Source organism: Scyliorhinus canicula, chromosome 15 (genome assembly GCF_902713615.1).
Source record: "Scyliorhinus canicula chromosome 15, sScyCan1.1, whole genome shotgun sequence".
In the NCBI taxonomy this organism is placed as follows: Eukaryota; Metazoa; Chordata; class Chondrichthyes; order Carcharhiniformes; family Scyliorhinidae; genus Scyliorhinus; species Scyliorhinus canicula.
The window spans coordinates 10,870,491-10,890,712 of record NC_052160.1 but is presented as its reverse complement, the minus strand read 5'-3'; the positions used below and the strand labels follow the sequence as shown (position 1 = coordinate 10,890,712).

The window sequence follows — 20,222 nt, the reverse complement described above, 5'->3', positions numbered from 1 at the left end:
TGGGGTTGCGGGGGCGGGGCGGGGGAGTGGGCCTGAGTGGGGGTGCTCTTTTGCGGGGGGTCGGTGCAGATGGAATGGGCTGAATGGCCTCCTTCTGCACTATAGGGATTCTAGTTGATGATGCTAAGTCTTATTCAGCTATCACACTACAGCTTACTGACCTGGGTCCTCTCCCAGTCAAAAAACATTTCAAATCCCTCCATGGCCTTCCTATCTCTGTAATCTCCTCCTGCTCCACACCCCTCTGCAATATATGCACTCATTTCATTCTAGCTTCCTGAGTATCCCCAATTTATTACTTCCACCAATGGTGGCATCGCCTTCAATTGCCTATTCCTTAAATTCATCTGACCTAATATCTCCTGATGCGAGTCAATGTTTTATAATGATCCTGTGAAGCACCTTGGATGTTGAAGGCACTATACAAATGTAAGTTATTATTTTGGTTTGAGTTTCCTTTGAGTTTCCTGGACAGCTTCCATATGCACTGAATTTCAAGTGGCAGTCAATTCTGGGAAAATCCCAGATTACAAACACTAACAAACGATCCTCATTCAATCCAGATTTCTCCTATTTAGGGATCACCTCAGTTTGTCATCATATAACTAAATGACTCTGGGTTTAATGAGTGGCACACTGTTAACCAAAAATATTAACAACAGCCTGCATTTATAAAGTGCCTGTGATACCCCAATACACTATATGGAAGCATCGTTTTTGAAAATGGATAGTGAGCAACGAAGATGTTGGCAGGTGACCACAAATTGAGTCAAAAATGTTTGTTTTATGCACTTTCTTGTGGGAGAATTGGGTACCAGCATATAGAAATAGGAAAGAGGAATAAGGTGGATAAAGTGAGCATACTAGAGAAGGGAGTTGATTCATATTAGTTAGGAGTGGACAGAGAAGGACTGTAGAGAATGCAAAGATGCGTGTCAGCAAATGCACAAAGTCTGACGCATGAGATTACAAACAGAAATAGTCTTATTGATATAAGATATAGTGGCAATAAAGGAAATGTGGTTTACAAATGTTGAGTGCACTTAATATGCGAGGATATTCCTGTTCAGGAAAGACAGAGAAGAGGAATAAGGGAGGTAAGGTACACTGATTAGGGGAGAAATTGTCCTGTTGGAAAGAAGGTATCCTTGAGGGATAAATGAAAAAATCAATTTGCAAGACAGATATGGCCACACTGGAAGTATTCTGTAGGCCTCTAAATAGCGAGAGGGAGATAGAGGATCACACTGCAGAGTAATCACAGAAATGTCCAAGGACAATGGAGTGGTGATGCTAAGAGACTTTAATGATCCAAATACCAATTGGGATAACTATAGAGTAAAAGATAGGAAAGGGGAAGAATTTATAAAATGTGTTCCTTGATCAGCATACTTGGCCCTTTAGAAAGGAGGCATTACTGGATCTGGTGCTGGGAAATGAGATGGGCCAAATGGACCAAGTGTCTATGGGGGAGCACTTGAGGAAGTGTGATATAATATTACCGGTTTTAGAATAATAATGGGAAAATGTAAAGAATTACATAAAATAGAAGGTCTAGATTTGAAGAGGGTTAAAGGATCTAGTCAGGATAAAAGAAACCAAATACAGGAAGAATGGTAATGGAACAATGGGTGATCTTTAAGGAAGAGGCTCTTCAGATGCAATCTAGGTATATTCCAACAAGGACAAAAAGCAGGAGAACTAAAAGCAGGAGTCCTTGGATGACAAATGAGATAGTGTTATAACACACTGGGCCAGTGCGCAGTTAATTCCAGCCCCGCTTGACCTGGAGCCGCAACACAATTGAATTAACCAATAATTCTGACAGAAATACCCAAAGTCTGCCCAATAATTACAGTCAACCGGTTTGTAGATTTAAATACAATTACCTTTTATTTATAATAAAACTATAATAAAATATGTAGCAAATACAACTGGTTAACTATTTTCTAATTCCTCATTCCCAACTTTAACTTGCCCTCACCCTCTACACACACACACACATGACAAACAAACACGGAGAGGAAGAGAGGGTGAAAATAACAAGTAAAAGGATAAAAAGTCCTTGTTTCAGATGTTGTTTTTAAGCACTCTTTCCTTCAAACTAAGCTTTCAAGTCAAAGTCTCTGTCTTCAGTCTGTAATGGTTTTCACTGTAGGGTTATTCATTCAGGTTCTCTGTAGTTTCAGAAATACAGCAGCTCACAGCATTTCTGGAGCTAGAAAGAGAGGAGAAAGACAGAGCAGGCACTCAGCACCTTCTTCCTTGAGTGTCCAGGACCCAACTCTGCTTTCCTTAACAAAAACAGAAAATAATGGACAATCTCCGCAGGTCTGACAGCATCTGTGGAGAGGAGGGAGCTGATATTTCAAGTCTGGACTCTTTGCTATTCAAAGATTGTCTGAGATTGTCCAGTATTTTCTGTTTTTGTTTCAGATTCCAGTACCCGTGGTAATTCGCTTTTATTTGCTTCCCTTAGGTCTTTGGAAATCATCCCACTTGGGTAGGACCCAATCACAACCTGTTACTGGACAGAATACGGCCTTTTGGGCATTTCATTAGCCACCAGCCAACCAATTAAACCGAGTCCCACGCCGTCTCTCGGGTGTCACAAAGTCTGAGTTCTGCTGCTCGAAAACTAGCACCGTATACAATAGAACATAGAACATAGAACAGTACAGCACAGAACAGGCCCTTCGGCCCTCGATGTTGTGCCAAGCAATGATCACCCTACTTAAACCCACGTAACCCGTATACCAACAATCCCCCCATTAACCTTACACTACGGGCAATTTAGCATGGCCAATCCACCTAACCCACACATCTTTGGACTGTGGGAGGAAACCGGAGCACCCGGAGGAAACCCGGACGAAACAATGTTGCAACTTCTTGAATTCCTCATTCTGTCTGCTGTTTGACTTAAAGATACATGTCTATTAAGCATCCATGGATCAAAATGATAATGGCAAAAAAGAACAAAGGGAAAATAAGAGAATCATCAGGAATCATCATTAGGGCAGCACGGTAGCACAGTGGCTAGCACAATTGCTTCACAGCTCCAGGGTCCCAGGTTCGATTCCCGGCTTGGGCCACTGTCTGTGCGGAGGCTGCATGTTCTCCCCGTGTGTGCGTGTGTCTCCTCTGGATGCTCCGGTTTCCTCCCGCAGTTCAGAGATATGCAGGTTAGGTGGATTGGCGATGCTAAATTACCCTTAGTGTCCAAAAAAGGTTAGGTTGGGTTGCTGGGTTATGAGGATAGGGTGGAGACATGGGCTTAAGTGGAGTGCTTTTTCCTAAGAGCCAGTGCAGACTCGATGGGCCAAATGGCCTCCTTCTGCGCTGTAAATTCTATGATTCTCTGAAAGACCCTTACCATGGAGATATGATGAAACAAAAAAGAGAGTGTATGATGCATGTCAGGTGGCCAGACCCAAGCACCAGACATTATTATGGCTCCATTATGATCTCTTGAAATTCTACAACCTTAGTCGTGGCTAGCAATGGGATCTTAGGCTTAAATAATGGCATTAAGGATAAAAGTAGGAAAACCATGTTGAACTTGTCATAAAACTCTGAAGTATTGCATCCAGTTCTGGCCACTATACTTTAGGAAGGAAATGAGGGTCCTTGAGAGGGTGCAGAAGATATTTACCAGAGGTAATGAGGGATTTTAGCTGCAAGGTTAAGTTGGAAAAGTTAGGATTGTTCTCCTTGGAGCAAAGGAGATTGAGGGGAGCTCCATGTGCAAGATTATGATAGGGTTGAATAAGATGGACAAGGAAATACTGTTTGCATTAGCATTTAGTACAGGGACTAAAGGACACCGATTTCAGGTTTGGGCAAGGGATGCAAAGGAAATGTGGGGACGGACATTTTCACACAGCAAGCATGAATTCGGTGCCCATGTTGGTGATAATAAATGATTTTTTAAAAAATTGGATTTGAATGAAATGTATCTGCAGGATCACAGGGATCTTGCAAGCGAGTGGGAATGACTGAATTGCTCTTCGGACGGCCGAGGTGGACTGAATGACGTCCTCCTGTGCTGTAAAATGAATATGAGTAGGGAGATGAAGAGACTGTCTTGCATCAACCCTTCTTGTAAGGGTTGTAGGGCTCGGCAAGGTTAGAGTCAGAGGGGGACAAGGTCACAAGGGGATTTAAACACAAGGAAGTGTTAAAAATTTGGGAATCGGTGTAGGTCAGCGAGGACAGGGATAATATAAAGATGGCTTGAAGAGCATTGGATAGTTCAGTTTTGAGGGCTAAAAATTGGTGGATGAGGTATTCACCAGCAGCTGGGACGTGATTACTGAGTTGGCCAGCAGTCTTCGCAAAGGGGATCAGATTGGAAGCTCATCGCAGGATCATATAAGGACATGTTTTGAACAGTTTGGACTCTGGATGAGGAGGGAAATAATGACAAAAGCAGTGATTGTGGTTAAGTTCATCCGCACAGATTGTGGCAACACACTCATTCCAATCCCTGCTATCTAATTGCAACTAAACTCAATGCGGTTATTGGACTTTATGAACTAAGAAAGTTCTATCGTGTTTCCAATCTGTAAGAAAAACATGACAAATGCAGTTACGAATGATGGTTATCAGTCGTGTTTGAGCAATTACAATGGGTGCAGTGCACTGAGGGCTGGTATTTGGGCGGAACGTTTGTCGGCGGCGCCAGCGCCGGACGGTATAACTCGCTGCTGCACCATGCACCGGAAGTGCGGCTCTGGGACCAGGCGATGATGGCGGACGTCCCAAATAACGCCCCGGCGCGTGAGTGAGGGGTCGGCGAGCGGGACTGAGTGCATGGGAACTAATTCATTAAAGTCGCTCATGCCCCAGAGCTGGAGCGGAGGGAACCGGAAGCGAGCCCACCCCCAGTATCCTTCCCCCGGCACTCACCGAGTGAGGGTCAGTGACAGACCCGGGGGAGTGGTCACTGAGTGAGGGTCAGTGACAGACCCGGGGGAGTGGTCACTGAGTGAGGGTCAGTGACTGACCCTGGGGAGTGGTCACTGAGTGAGGGTCAGACCCTGGGGAGTGGTCACTGAGTGAGGGTCAGTGACTGACCCTGGGGAGTGGTCACTGAGTGAGGGTCAGTGACTGACCCTGGGGAGTGGTCACCGAGTGAGGGTCAGTGACAGACCCGGGGGAGTGGTCACCGAGTGAGGGTCAGTGACTGACCCTGGGGAGTGGTCACTGAGTGAGGGTCAGTGACTGACCCTGGGGAGTGGTCACTGAGTGAGGGTCAGACCTTGGGGAGTGGTCACTGAGTGAGGGTCAGACCTTGGGGAGTGGTCACCAAGTGAGGGTCAGACCCTGGGCAGTGGTCACCGAGTGAGGGTCAGAAACTGATGCTGGGGAGTGGTCACTGAGTGAGGGTCAGTGACTGACCCTGGGGAGTGGTCACTGAGTGAGGGTCAGTGACTGACCCTGGAGAGTGGTCACTGAGTGAGGGTCAGACCCTGGGGAGTGGTCACTGAGTGAGGGTCAGACCCTGGGCAGTGGTCACCGAGTGAGGGTCAGTAACTGATGCTGGGGAGTGGTCACTGAGTGAGGGTCAGTGACTGACCCTGGGGAGTGGTCACTGAGTGAGGGTCAGTGACTGACCCTGGAGAGTGGTCACCGAGTGAGGGTCAGACCCTGGGGAGTGGTCACTGAGTGAGGGTCAGTGACTGACCCTGGGGAGTGGTCACTGAGTGAGGGTCAGTGACTGACCCTGGGGAGTGGTCACTGAGTGAGGGTCAGACCTTGGGGAGTGGTCACTGAGTGAGGGTCAGACCTTGGGGAGTGGTCACTGAGTGAGGGTCAGACCTTGGGGAGTGGTCACTGAGTGAGGGTCAGACCTTGGGGAGTGGTCACTGAGTGAGGGTCAGACCTTGGGGAGTGGTCACTGAGTGAGGGTCAGACCTTGGGGAGTGGTCACTGAGTGAGGGTCAGACCTTGGGGAGTGGTCACTGAGTGAGGGTCAGACCTTGGGGAGTGGTCACTGAGTGAGGGTCAGACCTTGGGGAGTGGTCACTGAGTGAGGGTCAGACCTTGGGGAGTGGTCACTGAGTGAGGGTCAGACCTTGGGGAGTGGTCACAGAGTGAGGGTCAGTGACGGACCCTGGGGAGTGGTCACTGAGTGAGGGTCAGACGCTGGGGAGTGGTCACTGAGTAAGGGTCAGTGACAGACCCTGGGGAGTGGTCACTGAGTGAGGGTCAGTGACTGATCCTGGGGAGTGGTCACAGAGTCAGGGTCAGACACTGGGGAGTGGTCACCGAGTGAGAGTCAGCCCCTGGGGAGTGGTCACTGAGTGAGGGTCAGGGTAAGACCCTGGGGAGTGGTCACTGAGTGAGGGTCAGTGACTGACCCTGGGGAGTGGTCACTGAGTGAGGGTCAGTGACTGACCCTGGGGAGTGGTCACTGAGTGAGGGTCTGTGACTGACCCTGGGGAGTGGTCACTGAGTGAGGGTCAGTGACTGACCCTGGGGAGCGGTCACTGAGTGAGGGTCAGTGACTACTGAGTGAGGGTCAGTGACTGACCCTGGGGAGTGGTCACTGAGTGAGGGTCAGTGACTGACCCTGGGGAGTGGTCACTGAGTGAGGGTCAGTGACTGACCCTGGAGAGTGGTCACTGAGTGCGGGTCAGTGACTGACCCTGGGGAGTGGTCACTGAGTGAGGGTCAGAGACTGACCCTGGAGAGTGGTCACTGAGTGAGGGTCAGACCCTGGGGAGTGGTTACTGAGTGAGGGTCAGTGACTGACCCTGGGGAGTGGTCACTGAGTGAGGGTCAGTGACTGACCCTGGGGAGTGGTCACTGAGTGAGGGTCAGACTCTGGGGAGTGGTCACTGAGTGAGGGTCAGTGACTGGCTGTGGGGAGTGGGTCACTGAGTGAGGGTCAGTGACTGACCCTGGGGAGTGGTCACTGAGTAAAGGTCAGTGACTGACCCTGGGGAGTGGTCACTGAGTGAGGGTCAGACCCTGGGGAGTGGTTACTGAGTGAGGGTCAGTGACTGACCCTGGGGAGTGGTCTGAGTGAGGGTCAGTGACAGACCCTGGGCAGTGGTCACTGAGTGAGGGTCAGTGATTGACCCTGGGGAGTGGTCACTGAGTGAGGGTCAGTGACTGACCCTGGGCAGTGGTCACTGAGTGAGGGTCAGAGACTGACCCTGGGGCATGGTCACCAAAATGATGACCAGATACTGTTTTGATTACCAGACTTGATGATTACATCTCACTGGCTGGCATCTCATTTCCCATTCTTAACTAACTTGAGGTAATCTTCTGCACAAATCCTACTTCGGACCTAGTCCCATTTACCTATCAGCCAAATGTCCTACATTCAACCCCATCTGCCAATGCGTCTGTTTCAAAATTCTCCTACTTGCTTTCAAATCCTTGGCCGCTGCCCTCCTGATTTCTATAATCTCTTTCAGGCCTCTTAACCTGCCAGGTCTCTACACTTCAATTCTTGTGTGCCTTTAGCTTCCTTAACTCTGGAATTGAATCCCAAATATCTCTGTTCCTTTAAGATGTTTCTGAGAGCCCATTTCTGATTTAAGTTTATCCTACTGTCTTGAAATGAAAAATGAAATGAAAATTGCTTATTGTCACAAGTAGGCTTCAAATGAAGTTACTGTGAAAAACCCCTAGTCGCCACATTCCGGCGCCTGTTCGGGGAACCTTGGCCTGCTTTAAAAAACAGCTATTTAGCTTGTGCTAAACCAGCCTCTTGTGGCTCAGTGCAATTGTTCTTGTAAGGCAGTCTGGGTTGTTTTTCTCTGAAGGGCTACATAATTGCAAGTTGTTTTGAGGAGGTTTATTGAGGTGTGTTCAATTTGCTTCCTTGGCGTTTGTTTAAGCTAACATTGTTGCATTCTTATCCTTAAATAAGCATTTATGTACAGTCTTAACACAACTTACTGAGTAAAACTTAGGGCGGCCTGTAGCACAGTGGTTAGCACTGTTGCTTCACCGCTAGGGACTCAGATTCGATTCCTGGCTTGGGTCACTGTCGGTGCAGAGTCTGCATGTTCTCCCTGTGTCTGCGTGGGTTTTCTCCGGGTGCTCCGGTTTCCTCCCACAAGCCCCAAAAGACTTGCTGTTAGCTGAGTTGGACATTCTGAATTCTCCCCCTGTGTACCCTAACAAGCGACTAGGGGATTTTCACAGTAACGTCATTGCAGTATTTTTTTTCAGCTTTTAAATAAACTTTACTAAAATAATCTTATACAGCTAAAATGACACACTTGCCGAGCCCATGGGCTCACTGGGAACGTCATTGCAGTATTAATGTAAGCCTACTTGTGAAACTAATAAAGATTATTATCATAATAAAAATCCCTGCCCATTATTCTCTGAAAGGTCACAGTAAGAAGTTGAGTAGGTTTTTCTTACTGGTTGGATGTAGACAAAGACACATTATGGAAACAGTTGTTTTGAAGTGTAAACCTTGTTGTCAGTATGCAGTAATAAATTAACAGTTACAGAGAAAAGACAAGCTTACTTGTGATGAAGAAAGATTATTATTATTATCTGTAGTACTTGAGGGCCAGACTTGTCCAATATAAAAAATAGTTCATGCTGCCAAATGCACAATCAATCATGGTGCAACATGTGAACAGAATGGTCTGTTGACTGCTGTTTGTTGGTCTCAGTCATGGCAGAGGTGATTTGCCATGGCTCGGTTCAGCTCCCCTCACTGAGGGGACGAGAAATCAACCAGGATTCCTGATCGTGACCCAGTGCAGCACAGCCGTATGTGGATACGAGTGAGGCACGACTGGCTTCAGCTGAGGGGAGAAAATCGGCTTGGATCAGGACTTGATTATCTGTGTTTAAATCACCCACTTGTCAGAGAGCAAAGAAAGATAAAATATTCTTTATGGTTAGAAAATGCCTTTGAAATTAACCAAATAAATCTCCAAATATATAGAATAGTGACCTCCCTCTCTTTATGCATTTACAAAGCATGTCTTATTCTTGGATCTGTGTGTAAAGAGGGTGTGTTTATACTACAACAGCCAAGTCAGTGTAACATGGTTTGACTTTAACACTGTAACTGTACTTTCCATGCAAGGCGGACTGAGTCTGCACTGAAGGTATTTGTTTTAATTTAAAGTGGCCAATTCATTTTTTTCCAATAAAGGGCCAATTTAGCATGGCCAATCAACCTACCGTGCACATCTTTGGGGTGAGACCCATGCGCACACGGTTTCAAACCCGGGTCCTCAGCGCCGTGAGGCAGCAGTGCTAACCACCGCGCCACCCGTGGAATGAAGTATTCTTAATAAGAATCTTTATTATTGTCACAAGTAGGCTTACGTTAACACTGCAATGAAGTTACTGTGAAAAGCCCCTGGTTGCCACATTCTGGCGCCTGTTCGGGTACGCGGAGGGCGAATTCGGAATGTCCAAATTACCTAATCTTTTGGAGAGGTCCTCTCTCTCTCCCTGTTACTCAGAGTCAATCTCTGCTTTAATAACTTATTCATGTGACTGCGGAAAACAGAAACTTTTTTGCACTGAGGGTTAACTGCCCACTTGGACAACTTGCTGTATCTGAATGTTAAGTACTGTACTCCATCATTGTTTTCCATATATTGACTTAATGTTGTAATAAAGCTACCAGGATATCACTTCTAGGATCACGGATGAAAGGGTACCACTTTTATAAAGTAACAAAAATTGAATAATGTCCTTGTGCGTAATTGTGAGGCAAGAGCACAGCGTATTAGAAATCCTATCTTTGATGGAAGTACAGCTGAATGACTTGGAACATGCCCAGAGCTGAGGAATGTAACTGTGGAAAACTGGTGTAATCAGTGCAGTATGTTCAATGAGCCCTTGACTCATTTGAGCCACTGAAAGAATCCTATTATGGCTACGTGTAAGGCGATTGTTCTATGCTATTAGTTACACTGGTATACTATTGTCCAAAGCTTTCGGAAGATCTTAGTTTACGATGTCAACTTATTTCCCTTCTCCACCACATTGGTAATATATTTGGAAGAACTCCAGGTTAATGAAGCTTGGCCTTCCTTTGCTGAATGCGTACGGCATCGCCTTTAATCAGTAATACTACTTAAACTGTTTACATACTTAATCTCTCAATCACAACATGCCTATTAATGCCACTGAAAGTGGGCAGAGGAGATGTTTTCACACGTGTTTATCTATTTATCTGTCTCAGAAACTAATGGGCGGATTTCAACAAAACTTGGTACATGGATATAATGGCCCAAGGATGAAGTAATTCGTTTTTGGCAAAGAAGCAGATCCGGATCCTGGAATTTTTTTGAAAGAATCTATTAACCTTGGGAGAGAGGGCAAATGTGTTTTCTTTTTTAGAACGTTCTGGGTCATATTATTTAGAATGCTGTGAATTGTCTCTGCTGCTCTGGTGCAATTTAACACAGCTGTTAAAATGTGAGCAGAATTTACAGAGCAGGTTGTTGGATGTGGATTGGCTTGGATCCTCAGCGAGATGGAAGCTCTTAATAAACAGATTCCTTTTTCAGCTTTGTAGTTACAGAGGGTCAACCAGACCGCGGAAAAACCTCAAGAAAGAGTTGTGTAATTGCAACAATGTTGTGTTAAAAAATTGGAAGTATTCAGTCTACTGAGGGCCCTCTACAGTTGTTACCAGTTGTAATCCTGGACTTTACTGGGAGGTTTCGGTTCACAACACTAAAAGCAGCACCTCAAGTGGACAGGGTTGTATAAAAGCTCCTGGAACGCTGGGGTTTTGTGGTGGCTTCCACATCACAAATGCTTAGATTTTGTGGGGAAATCTCACACAGGTTATGGTGGACATTTCTCTCCGACGCTATCTGGCATGAGGAAATGCAAACACAAAGATGTGAAAGTTGGTACTGTTTTTAATAATCTTTATTATTGTCACAAGTATTAACACTGCAATAAAGTTATTGTGAAAAGCCCCTAGTCTCCAAACTCTGGAGCCTGTTTGGGTACACTGAGGGAGAATTCAGAATGTCCAATTCATCTAACAAGCACGTCTTTTGGGACATGTGGGAGGAAACCGGAGCACTTGGAGGAAACCCACGCAGACACGGGGAGAACGTGCACAGTGACCTAAGCCGGGAATCGAACCCGGGTCCCTGGCGCTGTGAAGGAACAGTGCTAACCACTGTGCTACTCCGTAAAGGAACTGGAATTTGGTAGAAGTTTTAAAAGTTTATGGAAGGGGCGAGAGAGTAAGTGGACTGTTTTTAGTAGCTGAGGGATTCTAGGGGATTTCTGACGAGAAGCTGGAGAAATATTTTTACACTGGGGCTCTGAGGCGGTGGCTACTACTAGACGAGTTAGTGATTAAATGTTGTAATTTTAAATAGGTTTAAGGAGCTGGCGGGGGGGGGGGGGGGGGTTTAAGTGAACAGATACGTGAACACTTTTTTGGAAAACTTTTGATCTGCCATTTTTTTTCTTTCACCTGAAAATTGTCAGGGTTTAGACAAAATAAATATGTTGAGATCGTGACGACCACTCACATTGAAGATCAGCAACGCAGAGGCCGAATGAGGTGTTTCATGTTTTAATTTCCACGTTATGGCCATGTAATACCTGTCGGGGATAGGAGGGGAGCCAATCGTCCCTGTCCATAAACAGAAATATGTTTTTAATATTCTAATTTCCCCCTTTATAAATGATGGCATATCTCTTAAATTTCCCTTAAATTTGGTATGTTCCAATCCTCTTATTAGTAACTTCCTCGGCAAACCCGAGGTAAGATGAAATAAAAGAGTTGGTTTATTTTTGCTTGCAAACGGTAGGGGGTTTCACAACATCTAGCCCACTTACACTCTCTCACTAAATGGGGAAGAGGGTTGAGGGGAGGACAAAAATAAAAATGCAAGTTGGTTTTTACATGTGTCCAGAATCAGAAGTGAACTGGAATGTTCCAAGATGAGACCGGCTCGTTGGAGAATGCTTTGTGTTTCCAGACAGGGCCTTCCACGCCAGGAGATCCGTAGAGTGAGTTAGTCTGGGAGGGGCATGAGGACCGAGGTTTCAGTGGCTGGCAGCTTTGATGAGGGTCAGAGCTCCTTCTGCTACCAGCGGCTTGATGATGGACAACGCAGTTTGTTTGCTTGGAGTTGTGAGGGTGGAGCTGTGCCCAAGAGTGACAGTCTTTGCGGTATCGGACCAGCCAGAACTACATACGGGAAAGAGGGCTGACGTCCTGGCTTTTGCTTCCTTTTTTTTAATATAATTTTTATTGGAATTTTTTACAGAAAATATAAAACGTAACGACAAACAATGAAATGCAACAAAATAACCCATAATAACTAACACGCCCAGACCGTATCGACGCATGTATCCCATCCCCCACCCCCCCAACCCCAATGAACAACAGAAGAACTTAAAAGTAAATTTAAATTAAATAATCAAACATAGTCATCGTCCGCCCCCCCCCACCCACACCTTTTCCCTCCCCCTTACCCCCCTCCCCCCCCCCCGGGTTGCTGCTGCTACTGTCCCCGTACCCTATCGTTGAGACAGAAAGTCGAGAAAAGGTTGCCACCACCTAAAGAACCCTTGTACCGACCCTCTCAGGGCGAATTTGATCTTCTCTAGCTTAATGAAACCCGCCATGTCATTGAGCCAGGTCTCCACGCTTGGGGGCCTCGCATCCTTCCATTGTAGCAAGATCCTTAGCCGGGCTACTAGGGAACCAAAGGGCTTTTGCTTCCTTAATCGCACGCCGGAGAATCCTGCTCGGCTGGCGATCAGCAGCACCACCCACAGCTGCAGGCTGACTGGCAGACCTGTCGGAATTCTCCACCTGGAGAAGATCAAGTTCGCCATCCGAGGGTAGGGCAAGGGTTTCCACAAAGCGTGGGGGCCTTCATCAACCTGTTCCAAGGCCTGTTCGAAGCCAATAACGACTATGAAGGGGGGAACTGAGGAGAACAGATAAGAACGTACACAACGGGGAACACACACACACATACAGAGGGGAGGGGAGACTAGGAGGGAACCCAGGGGAGTCGCAGGGAGAGACATGCGAAAAGAGGGGAGGGGGCAGAAGGCCCCCCAACAAACCCACAAAGACAACAAGAACTGCAGAAGAGAGAAGCGGAGCACAGGAACATGACTCCCAGGGTGAAAGTTAGTGCCAGGAAAGAACCAGACTACTACCAACGAGTGTTGGGGGGGGGGGGGGGGGGGGGGCGAGACAGAGACGATGCATGTAAAATTTGTAAATAACAACAAACATCACAACGTGTAAATATTAGGTGCAGTATAGGTTAAATTGTTAATCTATAAAAACTGGAAAATGCCAATGAAAAATATTTTTTAAAAAAGTGATTGAGAGTGGGTAAGTGGAGTTGACAGCGATGTTAAGAGAGGAGTGTCTTGCCAAGAGGTGGGTGACAAAAAAGATAAGCTTATAATGTACATTAATGTGCAGTTGTGTACTTTTAGTGAGCCATTTTTATTATAAACCTCCTGTACCCACATTCATAATGGAAACTGCCCGTGTCAACTTGCCATGGAACGCTGTCTCTTCATTCTTTCTGAGGTGCTTCAGTGCTACTAGATGGTGAAAAGATGCAATTATAATGTGATAAATCTACCTGGGAAATATAAATGTGGATAGAGGAATTTATCATGGAAATATAAGAATAAGAGGAAATGAGGAGGAATTTCTTCAGCCAGAGAGTGGTAAATCTGTGGAACTCTTTGCCGCAGGAGGCTGTGGGGGCCAAATCACTGAGTCTAAGACAGAGATAGATAGGTTCTTGATTAATAAGTGGGTTATGGGGAGAAGGCAGGAGAATGGGGCTGAGAAAAATATCAGCCATGATTGAATGGTGGAGCAGACTCAATGGGCCGAGTGGCCTAATTCTGCTCCTATGTCTTATGGTCTTGTGTATGAATTAAAATGAATATTGAATTGTGTTTGCACGCTCTGGGCCTAATATTCTCTAGCTTCTAATGTTGCTTCACTTGAACGTTAAGCCTATTCCTCACTATTGATGTGGAATGTTATGGGAGATTAGTCGGTATATCTCCTGTCTATCACCACCAGAATGGCCTAGAGGCCCTCTGCTTTGAACACAGGCGTATTTAATCCCTGTCCATACCCTGTCTTGTCCCTCCTGACCCTGAACGAGAAAGTTGAATCAACATCGCCTCCATTTTTCACTCTTCCGTCGTATAGTCCATCTTCAAGTTTTTTGATTTCTCAGGACAGACTATCGGAAAAATATTCAGTATAAGCTTATTGACTCCCACAACTTCTTCGAAGATACTTTTTTCCACCCACTTCCTGTAAGGACTCGATCCCATTCTCCCAGTTTCTCCGTCTCCGTTGCATCTGTTTTGATGATGCCAGTTCCCATACCAATGCTTCTAATGTCATCAAGGACAGGGCCCTTGACCGTGTCCATTCTATTTTCCGCTATTCCTTCTTAACCTCCTCTACCTACCCCCCCTCAGCTCCCAAGACCATGATAGGGTTCCCCTCTCCTTCACCCTCCACCCCCACCAGTCTCTACCTTGATTGGATTATCTTTCACCTCCATCATGATGACACCACCAAACACATCTTCCCTTCCCCTTTCGGCATTCCGAAGAGATCATTCTTTCTGCCAACTCCTCAATCAGCCCCCAACATGCCCTCCTCTTCCCAACCCATGTTCCCAAGCAAGTTTAGGAATTGCAATGCCAGGGCGGCATTGTGACGCAGTGGTTAGACCTGCTGCCTCACGGCACCGAGGACCCGGGTTCAATCCCGACCCCGGGTCACTGTCCGTGTGGAATTTGCACATTCTCCCCGAGTCAGCATGGGCTTCAACCCCACAACCAAAAAATGCGCAGGGTAGGTAGGTAGATTGGCCACGCTAAATTGTCTCTTAATTGGGGAGAAAAAAAAAATTGGGTACTCAAAATTTATTTTAAAAAAGGAATTGCAATGTCTGCCCTTTGATTTCTATTCTCACAATCAGGGCCCCAAGCACTCCCAAGTAAAAGAAGCAGTTTTCTGTTTCCATTTGGTATAATGTATTTGCTGCTCACATCACCATTGGGTGACTGGTTTGCAGAACACCTCCATTTAGTCTACAAGCCTGACCCACCTTCCATTTCCGGTTGTCTGTCATTTTAATTCTTCATTCCCACTCCCTTTCTGACTGCTCTGACCTGAGCCTCCTAATGTTCCAGAGAAGTTCAATGGGAGTGAGGAACAGCACCTCATCTTTTGATTAGGCTCTCTACACCCTTCCTTCTGGACTGAATAATGTGTTCAATATTTTCAGATCAGAAATGCCGCTCCCGTTTTTTTCCAACATCAACTATTGGTAATGATTCTATTAATGTCACTTGCACCTCCTCTACATCCACTTTTATTTCTTTACATGTCCCATTACCTTCTTCCTTTGCCTCACAATGTCATCACTTTTGTTGTTTAATGTCATCTGACTTCCACCCCATTACACACATTACTTTTTGTTCCATCCTCTCACCTTTCCATATCTCTGTTTGCACTTGCTTAAAACTTGTTGCATCGACCTGGAATATTAACTTTGTTTCTCTCTCCGGAGATGATTTTCTGACTATTTCCAGCATTTTCTGTTTCAAAATAATAATAATCTTTATTGTCACAAATAGGATTACATTAACACTACAATGAAGTTACTGTGAAAATTCCCCTAGTCGCCACACTCTGGCGCCTGCTCGGGTACACAGAGGGAGAATTCAGAATGTCCACTTCACCAAACAGCAGGTCTTTAGGGACTTGTGGGTGGAAACCGGAGGAAATCCACGCAGACACGGCCTCACGGTAGCATGGTGGTTAGCATCAATGCTTCACAGCTCCAGGGTCCCAGGTTCGATTCCCGGCTGGGTCACTGTCTGTGTGGAGTCTGCACGTCCTCCCCGTGTGTGCGTGGGTTTCCTCCGGGTGCTCCGGTTTCCTCCCACAGTCCAAAGATGTGCGGGTTAGGTGGATTGGCCATGCTAAATTGCCCGTAGTGTAAGGTTAATGGGGGGATTGTTGGGTATACGGGTTACGTGGGTTTAAGTAGGGTGATCATGGCTCGGCACAACATCGAGGGCCGAAGGGCCTGTTCTGTGCTGTACTGTTCTATGTTCTATGACACGGGGAGAACGTGCAGACTCTGCACAGGCAGTGACCCAAGCAGGAATCATACCTGGCACCCTGGTGCTGCAAAGCAACAGTGCTAACCGCTGTGCTAACATGCTGCCCGAATCATGTTTTTTTGACTTGTACATAACTGTCCTAATACAAACTCAGTTGTTCAATGACTCGAGTATAAAGGTGTATGGTGCAAAATGGCCATGTGATATTTTGAGCATTTGAAACCAATGGGAATGGGCAAACTTGTACATAGTTGATAATGGGTAGTCCTCCCCACTGGCTGAACTTTCCAGTTCCACCAATGGATACTCCTCTGCAGCGGCTTTCCTGACTGCAGATGGTGCGGACCACAGACATCGGCGAGACAGGAAAATCCCACTGCTGGCCAATGGTTGGCCGTTTCCACCACTGTGGAGGTGGGACAGAAAATCCCGCTTGATATACCTAAATTTTTGTCAATGCATTTCCCTTGTCCTGTGCTCTGACAGTTGCTGGGAGATATTCGGTGTTATTAATGACCATCTATATTTTCTTCCATTATGTTCTAGATTGCCCGGGAACAGGCAGTGATAACGCTGGTAAAGTTTCAGCCTGCCAGGGTTGTCCAAATCAATCTTTATGTGCTTCAGGTGCTGCAAAAGCTCCAGATCCAGGTAGGTGTTCAAGAGTAACTTTACTTGTCCCACAGCAGTTAACGTGGGTACTGTCACTGTTTGTGAAACTCCTGCATTTGTCTTTACTCTGCAGCCATTCAGGAGATTAAGGAGAAGATGGCATCAGTTAAGCATAAAATCCTGGTCTTATCTGGAAAAGGAGGTGTTGGCAAGAGCACATTCAGTGCACACTTAGCCCACGGGATAGCGAGTGACGACACGAAGCAGGTAGAGGGTCACAGTTTTTTATTACTTCATTTTGCTTCACCCGAGAGGTGGAGAATGATAGATCTGGTTTTGAAAGAATGGGCTTTGGACATGCTTCTCTCCATATACATTTTTGTTCTTCGTAAGATATGGATCATGGATTGAAAATAGCATTATTTAAAGGGGAATTATATTTCCTGTAAACCTTTAAAAAGCAGTAGATGCTGGCTTATCCTCATCCCCATGTTTTGCCTGCTGCACGGAGTTGTGTTCATCACTTCTATGTTCTCTTTCTCTCTCCTTTTATTCTTTTCTCTTTACCCCTCTTAGGTCCCTCGCTCCTGTTGCCATGCCTTTCATTTCTCCCCTGGGTACTCTTCCCTACTAAATCCCTACCCCCACCCGTCAGTTCTCCTCGACCTTCCAACTCCTTTGCAACCATCACAGACTTATTTCCTCTTCGATAAGCCTCCAGCTTCTCTCTGTACTGCTGACCGTGTCTTCAAAGGGCCTTTCTCAGCATTCTCAAAGGGCCTTTCTCAGCATTCTCAAAGGGCCTTTCTCAGCATTCTCAAAGGGCCTATCAAAGCACCCGTTGCTGTCCCCTTGTTAGTGTGACCCCAGCCAGGCCTCCTGCTCTCTCGCAGAGCTTCCTCCCAAGCATGCTTGCTGGGGGAGCTAATCTTTTGCACCCTCCTTCCCGCCCCACAGACCCCGCTCAGTGCCGACCCTATGGACTCTGCCAGTGGATAGGCTTTCACTGCCCCTTTGCATTTCTCTTCAGAATGACCATTCACTTGTCAACAAGGCCTCTGCTAGCCATGAGTTTATCATTCATTATTGTATTGACACTATGGTCTTGATGGGCAACGGTTAGATAATTGGAGATGTGAAAGTTCTTCTTCAGATCTTGTTCCCCTTGCATTCAAGTCCACTCTCATCACACTTCAAAAAGCTTGCCCTTGACCCCTTGATTCTTGCAAACCACCGACGCATCTGTGCCAATCTGTCCCGCAACACCACGGAACTATATAAATGCAAGTTGTTGTAACTCAATTAATCATTTTCAATCTGAAGTGGATGACTTTTTGTTTTTCCGTGGTTATGGAACCAAGGCAGGAGTTGATGGAATTAGGATTCAGATCAGTGGTGATGTAATAGAATGGTAGATAACCCATGACCCATTTAGAAGGACAAGGGCAGCAGATACCTAGCAACAACACCACCTGGTGGTTCCCCTTCAAGTCACTCGCCATCCTGACTTGGAAATATATTGCCGAGGGTAGCACGGTGGCACAGTGGGTTAGCCCTGCAGCCTCACGGCGCCGAGGTCCCAGGTTCGAATCCCGGTTCTGGGTCACTGTCCGTGTGGAGTTTGCACATTCTCCCCGTGTTTGCGTGGGTTTCGCCCCAACAACCCAAAGATGTGCAGGCTGGGTGGATTGGTCATGCTAAAATTGCCCCTTAATTGGAAAAAATGAATTGGGTACTCTAAATTAAAAAAAAAGGAAATATATCGCCGTTCCTTCACTGTCGCTGGGGCAAAATCCTGGAACTCCCTCCCTAACAGCAGTGTGGGTGTACCTACACCTCGGGGACTGCAGCGGTTCAAGAAGTCAGCTCACCACCACCTTCTCGAGGGGAATTCGGGATGGGCAATAAATGCTGCCCTAGCCAGCGAAGCCGACAAAGAAAAATTAAATTTAAAAAAAAAAAACAAGCTTGAGGTGCTGAATGGCCTCCCTGTTACTATTAGGTATGTTTGTCTTCATCTTCCAATAGTAAGAATGAATGCGGGGATGCTTCCCATTGCTGATCTGTTAAACAAAATGCTTTAAATGTTCCTGACATTCCTTTCTCAGAGTTACAAAGCCAGAGCTCAAGAGTGTTGCCAGGGGCAAACCCCTAATCCAGCTCCTTGCCTGCTCCAAAAACAATTTAAATTGAGTCCAATTCATGGTCCCCACAAGAGAGACATACCAGATCCCAGGCATTACACCTGACCTCACGCTCACCTTAGCCAAAAGGTTAAGAAGCGATCTTGACTAGCACTTTTGAGTATGGCTTTGATTTGAGTATAAATTGAGGTTTTTCTATGTTTGTGATGATTGCTTTAATATGAGTTGACATGGCTTCTTGCATCTTCTGTCTTGGGATTTCTCTCTCCCCCCCCCCCCAAAATTACTGGATGTACCTCCTCAAGAAATTTAAAATCTATTCTAGACGTGACGAATGCACGAGTTAGGCTAGCAGTATAGGTCTCATTTCTCTAACTAAAGTGTCTCGCAGCTTTAGTTTGCAAAAGAGTTTTGTTCTGAAAGCACGTGGGAAAAATGCATTCCTCTCCCGAAAGTGTGTGTCACAAATGCATATTTGATCTGTCAGTGCAAAAAGAAACCTTTGCCTCCTCTCCACCCCCGCTCGTGTCTGAAGTATTTTCCCAACTGCGAAGTAAACAACAGAATAGGTTCCACTGATTCACCAGCATGACTGTGTGAGAAAGAATTTCTCTTTCAGTACTAACCCTCTCGGCAGCCGCATCCCATCGCAGTGTTTGCCCATCTTCCACACACGTCACAAATGCCAACAAACTGGCTACATATGTGAGCCACGCAGGGTAATGGGCTGCCGCATTCTCCTCCCTTATTCATGACTTAACCACACTTGACAACAGCGTTGCTAAGGAAGAAAATGCAGCAAAGTATTTCAGCAATTTGCGCTGGAGGAGTAATGGGGAACACACAATGGTGCAGACTTGTTCCTAAAGCTTTTTGTGGTATTAGTGAAGGAGTGTTGGGGAAGAATAGTCACGGTCGGTTGTTATCAAACAAGAATAAACACTTTGTTGGGAAATGGAGAAAATTGGCATCAAAAATTGCTACATACGATGAAAGATTTTGTTCTCCCCGTTTTTAGTATCTTGTGGTTATTGTGGAGCCTTGTATATATTTAGAAAATTCCAAATTGGAAAATGCAGAGGGTTTTGTTCGTTTAGAGCCCGTCTCGTTGAACACTGAAATGATGAGGTTTGGAAGTAAAATATTTCCATAGAACTATGTTGAATTTTGCAGAACAAAAACAGACCATTTGGCCTGACAGGTCCATGTAATACTCTACACAGTAGTAGTCTACACAATCAGCTATCGCTGCTTAGTACATCTCACTCGATCATCATATGCTCTTTATATATTCAAGGAATTTTGGGGGCTATGGGCAGCCCCAGCATTCATTTTAATTCATTG

At 46.0% G+C, this 20,222-nt stretch overlaps 2 protein-coding genes across 2 annotated transcripts in view; one reads left to right on the top strand and one right to left on the bottom strand.

Annotated features, from left to right (window-relative positions):
* LOC119978736 (tektin-3-like) overlaps nucleotides 1-20,222 on the bottom strand; it is a 104,555-nt gene that overhangs the window by 73,895 nt on the left and 10,438 nt on the right. The window lies entirely within an intron of this gene.
* nubp1 (nucleotide binding protein 1 (MinD homolog, E. coli)) overlaps nucleotides 4,715-20,222 on the top strand; it is a 64,364-nt gene continuing 48,856 nt past the window's right edge. Inside the window, exons 1-3 of the mRNA XM_038820574.1 lie at nucleotides 4,715-4,779; nucleotides 16,669-16,773; nucleotides 16,868-17,001. Coding sequence (XP_038676502.1) covers nucleotides 4,746-4,779; nucleotides 16,669-16,773; nucleotides 16,868-17,001 — 273 coding nt within the window. The 5' untranslated portion in view covers nucleotides 4,715-4,745. The remainder of the gene's footprint in view (nucleotides 4,780-16,668; nucleotides 16,774-16,867; nucleotides 17,002-20,222) is intronic.